Here is an 8257-nt window from a genome sequence, read left to right on the forward strand (position 1 = left end):
CCTAGGTCAGGCACTGCAAAAGCCTTGATGACGACACACTTTATTCTCATTGGTTAGATTCTGTGATGACAAGCACGATGTGTGTTGCATGCTTATTCTAACAATTCTATTCCAATGCTCACAAATCTGTGTTTATATAACAGTAAAAGCATTTTTAGGTAGTCGCACTGTTATATTGAGTCACGTTTCAAAAAACACTGATGAAAGCATATACGCCCCCACTTAATTGGTATTTAAATAGCATATGTTAATGTTGAACTTACTCATGAACAGATGGCGCTGTATTAAGCAGTATAAAAAGTATTTCGTTGCTTTATGAAAACATTCTGAAACATCCGTGTATTTGGCAAATGTTGCATTTAATTCGCTTCATCTGTTAATGTTTGCAAACACTGCGAGAGCGTCATTACCAGGAGCAGAAAGTGTCTGACTTGACGTCTCCGCTTTAATTCCGCCCCCGACTGCAAGCGGCTACTCTCTCCAGCCGGAGGCAGGCTAGTAACTCGAGGAAGTAACTGCGGCGCTGCCGAAGACTTCCTTAACCATGAAAGAAACGCGTTAAGCGGCGCGCTCTTGCTCTCGCTTGGTCGCTGAGTGCGCGCACGTGCATAAGAAGAATCCAACTCTTAACAGTGTAAATAACTCAGAATTCATGAAACGACACTACCCCCGTTAAGCGCAGCATATTGCAACGACAGCGTGTTGCCAGTGACAACAGATAAGTACCGCACATGCATTAACTAGCACAAGCATTTAGACATAAGTCAGTCACATAACTTGTGGAGTCCATGACAATAATGTAGATATGTGTGAAATAATGCTAACTCAGTCACTTCCGAATCAGGCAGCTTATAATCAAGGAGGTGAATTCACGTGTTCAAGTTAACGAACTTGAATGAATCGGTGGCGAGACCATTGGGGAAGCGAATTCCACTTCCAGCAAAATCTGATTAAAATATTATGCGTAATTAACAGTGAGTGGTGGTTTCAGACATTATAGTGCCGCACTCGTACTGACTCTTATTCTGCCTGAAAGAATGAAAAGGCCGTACTGAAGGCGGAGCGATTCGACCAATCAGATGAAAGGAGCGTTTCAGCACCGCCCACACGTGCGAATGAAATATTGAAGCCATAAACCGAATTTTAAACCCCAAACGAAAAATGTTAAACTAAACGGAAAAACGAATAAACGAGCCGTTTTTCCATTTCTCGTTATTGCATTCCAAATAGGAGATGAAATGATCAAAACGTACACGGACCCGTGTTATCTGTGTTTTCATTCATGTCAATATTATTAAAGACTTGGTTTACCTGAAAATAAAAATCTTTTACTCTTAATCTCATTTCAAACAGTATGACTGTATGGAGATAATTGGAATCATGCGCTAGTCACTCTGACCAGTTTTGTGATCTAATCGCTACCCTTATCATGAACTCTCAAAGAAGAGCAAAGCTGGATTTCAAGATTGTCAATTAAAAAAAACGTAATAACTAAATACATTTTGATCTTTTTTTTAATCCTTTATGATGCATTTTTGTTGCATTTAACTTTAGATCCAGTCCTCTTTCACTTGCATTACATTAAGAGAGCTGCCAGAATATTCTTCCCAAATTCACCTTTTTGTTTCCCCACATGAAAAGAAATACGAGTTTGCAAAGACTAGAGGGTGCATACACTGTCAGAAAAACAAATTATATATTTATTTGTACAGTTTTGAACATTATCTATCTTTCTTTAAGAACATATAGGCCTACAGTGATTGAGCTCACTTAAGTTTTTACAACATAGAAAAAATATCTGTACATGAAAATTGTGTTTTTGTGATTATAGACTCATAAACAACTCTTAAATGCTCTTATTTTATTTTATTTTTAAAAATGAAAAGAAATGAAAAGAAAAAAAGCCAAAAGCCAATTTCATTGTAGCCTTATTATTTTCAAAAGGTTTTTCATCAGAAATAATTATGCTTGTGTTTAATAATGTAATATAGGTTAGACTGAAAACCATTCATCGGTCAAGCCATGAAAAATAATTTGAACTAATTCCATTTACTTTTAATATTATACTGATATTGCACTTTACTATTCTGAATTTTGAACGAAGAAGTAACATTAATTTCAGGTATTAATTTTAGGTGTTACAAAGAAAATAATAGAAGTTAATGAACAAAAGGTGTCCCATCATCTTGTGGCGAATAGGCCTACATAATTTAAACCAAAATACAACTTTAATGTATTTTATTGTAAGGTTAAACCAAAGTTATTAAACAAGAACTCGCCTATTATTTGTTGCAGTGTCATATCAGATCTTACCTGTTATGTTAAGAAGTATGGCTCCTGCAAAACACACAGCTTGACACAACGTCACCCTCATGTTATTTTCTGTGTAATGTTTGCTGATTCCTTTACTGAGAAATGTCTAATGACGAGTAAAGCAAGTGCTGCCGCATTCAGTACCCTGTATTGTTAACCTCTGACACACCTTGTTTTTCCTTCTAGCCTGCTGCCAGTGTTTTTAGTACACACCCTGCTCATCTTTGATGTCTCGATGCTTCTCTAATGCTTCTAATTTGAGTATGTTGAGTACTTGAATGTCACTTTGCCACCTGCTGCCATTAAATGGCGATTTTATACACTCGTTTCATACACAGGCCAATCGTATGTTACTACTTAACGCATCTTGGGAAAGTTAGTTGTTACACTTTTTACTCCAGTCAACATTGTTGGCTATATGTTGAGTGTATGTATGGATATTATGTTGCAACAACATGGCATCAGTACTTTGATCTCTGGAATAGGCCTCACTTTTAGGGAATCACTTTTTTAATGTATGGAACTTATATATATATATATTGCTTTAGACTAGATCAAATAAAAACCCCTTTAAAAAAATCATGTTTCTTTGTTGACTTTGTTTGCTGCATCAGGCTTTTATGGCTCATTGATTAGGTATGATTAGGAGAATATGGATCTCAGACTCGAAGGGAAGAAACACCTCATTTTTATTCAGAGGCCTAACCTGAGCAGCAATATGCAGTTTGGGTTTTTTGAACATTTATATGGCCAAAAGATTCTGATGTAATGTAAATCACTGAGGTCTTTATATCAGTAGAGCAGACTGCTTAATGAATATAAATATCAATTATCACTCTACATCTCCCAATAATTTGTCTTACTAAAATAATATTTAGATGCTTAGTTTTATGATTAAAGCTCTGTAGTTTTTATTGTGAGGGGCAAAACATAATGCAATGCAATACAATTATGACTGAGAGAAGAACAATTAAACAATCCTCAGAAGCTTCATGCATAATATTTGATACTCACGTTTTAACATGATTATAAGGTTTACATGGTTAATCAATACAATCAATTAAATGATTGATCTCTCTTGTCTACTGTTGTAAAGGACATGAAAGAGATAAATTATTTGATCATCCATTAATTATTTGAGTCACACTGAGAAATATGAAGTCATATCAAGTTTGTTTGTTTTTGTTTTTGTTTTTTTTACTGGTTCGATTTTCAATAACCAGTATCTCTAAACACAATGCAGAGCACACATGCTTTAATTACTATTCAACCCCTGAGATGAAGTGTTATTGTAAATAATATAAAACTTTAATACACAAGTGGCTGCAGTATTTTTTTTCAATAAAAGTCAATAAAAATACAATAGTCTCTCAAAAAATAAATTCAAAGTGAAGACAATAATTAGCTATGCATTATAATTGCAAGCATCACTTATGTCTCCTATTTAGGCCAAATATCACAAACTCCACTCTCATTATGCAAAAATTCTGAGGGCAAAAGCTTGTTGAACTTCACTAGTGTACAGGAAATAAGAGTAAGAGCTTTCCAAGAATAGTAAATTTTTAAAAAGATAAAGAACAAACGACAATATGACTATGCACCTACTTCACATATTTATGAAAACTTGTACAGCACAATTGTCCTCTTAATCAAAGAACCCTGAGGACTGTCATTCAAACTATCTCTACGATGAGAGATATAGGGAGCATATGAAAGGAATGATGGAGAATGTGAGAGAAATGGGAATTAAAAGGAGGTTGGGTGAGCTTCTGAATCCATTGTTGTTGAATTCGACAAATCCAGGTGGGTTGCTGCCTATGGTAGAGGTGATCCAGTCCTGGTACTGAGAGATTCTGGCGTACACACCGGGATATCTGGGGTCAGCACATCCAATACCAAAACTCACAACGCCGGACTGAATCCACAGGGAGCCGTTCCTAGTAACCAATGGACCTCCAGAGTCGCCCTGTTTTGATTAACACAAGATTAATATATATCACATTTATGTATCTGGATATATACAGTGAACAACTGTTAAAAACTGACTATTAAAATCCGCGCAGAACCAATCATCAACTGGTCAAGATGCATGCCAGTTGGAAATATGTCCCAATGTCATCTGACTTGCTCTGATGTCATGCTGACGCATTTCAAAAAGTCATGCGTGAAAAAAATTATATTATCATGGCCACGAATTAAGTACCTGTTCTCATGACTTGTTAATTCATGGCCACTTTGCACTAATTTGTTCCCTCATTTTGATTTAACTATACAATAAAATAACTTTGTTTATAAGGCACATTTGCAAACAAACAGAAGTTGGCCTAAAGTGCTTTACAGATCAAGCAAAAAAAAAATATATATATATAAAATGAAATATAAAACATAATACAATAAATTAGAACATTTAAATACAGCATCATGTATTAATCCACTTCAACCTATTCAAGAATTAATTTAAAAGCTACAGAATAAATGTGTTTTTAAAAACTATTTAAAAATGGCTAATGTTGAAGGAAAGGAAAACTATTCCATAATTTAGGACCCATCACACAGAAAAATGTTTACCCTTTGACCCACGACTACTAAAACGAGGGAACACCCGGTTAAATTTTCATTTACATTTTAATATACTAATTATTTTTAGTTTTAAATGTAATAATATTGCATTCATTATATTTGACTGAAATGCTTGCATTGAAATATTTCACCTATTTCATATTCTAGTAATACAACTGTGCTGCTGCTAGATGATTAGATGTGAGGAAGGGGCATTGATAGGACTGTTACTGGTTGCACTGGTTGAGCTCACTGTTTTTATAATTACTACTAGCCTATACAGTGACTTAAGTTGTGTGTAATGCATAACAGTGACTGTAAAATATCAATTCTTTGGGCGTTGCAAATTTAGAGTTGTAATGTTTGGGCTAGGGTCATTGGGTTAGTGTTGATTGCCCATTAGACTGGTTTTTTAATAATATCTTGCAACACTGATAGATTGTTAATGGTAATGTAAAGCGTGCAGGTGATCCAAAATATGTTAATTAGGGTTTTGTAATCTAAAAAAAGGTTCATACGAACGACTGATGTCTTACCTGACATGAATCTTTTCCTCCCTCATTTAACAATCCAGCACAAATCATATTGCTTGTGATGCCCCCTCCATAAGCATCATCACAGTCACTGCTGCTCACAACTGGTATCATCACCTCCTGCAGTTTGTCAGGAGACAAACCTGTGACACAGATCAGAGGACGATTTTGGATGCTTTTAATGGCCAGTTACAGTAAACTGTTGAGCTTTACATTTCTGTTGTTTTGCAAACAAATCTGCACCTTCAGACTGTAGTGCTCCCCAGCCGGTGACCCAGGTCTCTGTACCTGCAGCGAATTTACTACCAGCAGCCGCCAGACAGACTGGCTTAATGTAATTAGTGAAAGTCACAGATGAAGAGAGCTTGAGCAGTGCTATGTCGTTGTCATGGGTAAGATCGTAATAGTCAGGATGGTTGATGACACTCGCTGTCCTGAGAACTTCATTCGGGTTTGATCCCGACTGGCTCTGACGTCCCAGGTAGATCCGAATGGTACCCAGGGAGCTGTGCATAGGAAAAGTCTGTGTTAATTCAACTAGCATCATTTCATAATAGTGTCTTGAGTTGTATTTAAACTTCATACCTCTGGAAGCAGTGCGCTGCAGACAAAACCCAGTCTTTGTTGATTAGACTCCCACCACAGAAATGGCCCCCAAATGCGGTGCTTTGAATGCTGACTTGCCAAGGCCAAGACCCTGCCGTTGCATCCTCCCCTCCAACAATCTTGGTGTTGAGGGGGGCTTGACCACACACTGATGAGAGGAAAGACAATGTGACAATTAAAATTATATAATACACACAAGATATGTGGAATGATAGTTTTATGGTCGTTAAATCCATGACAACTTACCATCTAACTGGCAGAGAGAACCTGGAAGACAGAGACCAAACAATTAGATGAATATGCTTTTGATGTATATGAGTTGATGAACTGGTTTGTGTGGCCTGCAACTTCACTCTTTCACCTTTTACATAAGTGTTGGCACATACCATTGCCGTCAATCAACATAATAGTTTGACGTGGATTATAGTGTTTAAGGATTATAGCCTGGTTGTGAAATGATTTCATTGTCTTGCCAGGAAAATAGAAGCTGATCCGGTCAGTAATGTGAGCTAAATTAGGAGGCCTGCTTCACACTGTGTGAAGTAACAGTGTAACAACAAAAGCAGGTTTATGTGCTTTGAAACTGATAGAATCTCACAGTTTTGGGTTACAGAAAACACCGTTTTGGGTTACTGCATTAAGTATTTGTTTTAATAATGGCCATAAATTATAAAATGGTTATGAGTAATTGGTCTGTGAGGGCTATGCTTTATTCAATCTAATTTGCATATATAATTTTCACATCAATTTATGGAATCAAATTGATATCTAAAAGATAATTAATCAACAAAAAGAATCAGATTTTAACTTTTTAAAAAAGTGGGTAAGTAGTTTGCTTAAAGGGGTCATATGATGTTGCTAAAAAGAACATTATTTTGGCAGGCTAGAGTGAGCGGAGACTGGCTTGAGTGAGCAGCGGCGGACGGGCTTGCGGCAACCACATGTGACGACCCCGGGCTGGACTCCACTTCGTCCACGGTGAAAGCCGATCCGGCGATCCACAGCGCGAAGTTGATGTATTTCCTCAGCGACCAGCACGGATCAGCTCCAGGCATGACGAAGCAGATATCGTCCTCTTTTGGAAGGCCAAACAAAGTAGTTTCGCTTTCACAACGAATCACACAGCGCCTTCACGACATGGCGGCGGCGGCAACAACAATACTACAGCGAGAATAAAAGTTACGCCTTCTTTCTTTGCGTGAATATTTGGGCGGCGTTATGCAAATCTTCCCACATCGTGACATAGACATGTGGGGGCATGTTAGAACGAGCCATTTTAGGTAGGCGTGGTTGACTCTTAACTTTTATAAAGAATATCTCTTTGGATTTGAGACTTTAGTCTTTGCAACTTTACAGATCTTCTTTATGCACCAAGAGCTTGTAACACTCCAAAGAGAAAGGAAAAATTTTAATCACATCATATGACCCCTTTAAGTGTTTTATGCTGCTTCATAAAAGCTTATATTGTAACAGATCATGATTTATTTTGTATTTTCACCATTTATTTGTTACTGGGCATGGCAAAATTGGCTCACCAAAACTACTTGCAATTACACTTCTACACTGTAAAAATGATTTTCTGAAGTTAAAAACTTTTTCTGTGTTTAATTCAGTGTGTTACTTGCTGATTCTTTGTAATGAATGTAATAGCAATTTCTAAGTTAAAATTGTTTCTATACCAATTTTTCCTGCTATGTATATGTTTGTTATACACATACACATATGTTATACACTTGTTATATGGTGTTTTTCCCTCAGCATTTAGACAGGCTTGTACAACCCCACTACTTAAGAAACCCACCCTTAACCCATCTCTTTTAGAGAACTACAGACCAGTTTCCCTTCTTCCTTTCATTGCAAAAACAACGAGGAGCCGTGTTCAACCAAGTCTCTGCCTTTCTCACACAGAACAACCTCCTGGACAGCAACCAGTCTGGTTTCAGAAGTGGACATTCGACCGAAACTGCCTTGCTCTCAGTTGTTGAAGCCCTAAGACTGTCAAGAGCAGATTCCAACTCTTCAATACTTATCTTGCTGGATCTGTCCGCTGCTTTTGACACGTTTAACCACCAGATCCTCCTGTCAACCCTATTGGCAAAGGGCATCTCAGGAACCTCATTCCAGTGGTTTGAGAATTACCTCTCAGATAGGTCCTTCAAGGTATCTTGGAGAGGTGAGGTGTCCAAGTCGCAACATCTAACTACTGGGGTGCCTCAGGGCTCAGTTCTTGGACCACTTCTCTTCTC

The 8257-nt window shown here is 37.3% G+C and overlaps 2 protein-coding genes across 2 annotated transcripts in view; both read right to left on the reverse strand.

Annotated features, from left to right (window-relative positions):
• LOC107684648 (trypsin-3-like) overlaps positions 1 to 2374 on the reverse strand; it is a 14092-nt gene extending 11718 nt beyond the window's left edge. Inside the window, exon 1 of the mRNA XM_016480955.1 lies at positions 2314 to 2374. Within this exon, the coding sequence (XP_016336441.1) occupies positions 2314 to 2374 (61 nt within the window). The remainder of the gene's footprint in view (positions 1 to 2313) is intronic.
• Positions 2375 to 3401: 1027 nt separating this feature from the next.
• LOC107684649 (trypsin-2-like) lies at positions 3402 to 6416 on the reverse strand. Its single transcript, XM_016480956.1, has 6 exons — positions 6398 to 6416; positions 6258 to 6278; positions 5991 to 6159; positions 5649 to 5911; positions 5409 to 5548; positions 3402 to 4279 (listed from the first exon to the last, which is right to left on the reverse strand). The coding sequence occupies exons 1-6, from the start codon at positions 6414 to 6416 to the stop codon at positions 3998 to 4000; spliced, it is 894 nt and encodes a 297-aa protein (XP_016336442.1). The 3' UTR covers positions 3402 to 3997.
• Between the last annotated feature and the right edge of the window lie 1841 nt (positions 6417 to 8257).

This window comes from Sinocyclocheilus anshuiensis, unplaced genomic scaffold (assembly GCF_001515605.1).
Source record: "Sinocyclocheilus anshuiensis isolate Anshui unplaced genomic scaffold, SAMN03320099.WGS_v1.1 scaffold573, whole genome shotgun sequence".
NCBI lineage: Eukaryota > Metazoa > Chordata > Actinopteri > Cypriniformes > Cyprinidae > Sinocyclocheilus > Sinocyclocheilus anshuiensis.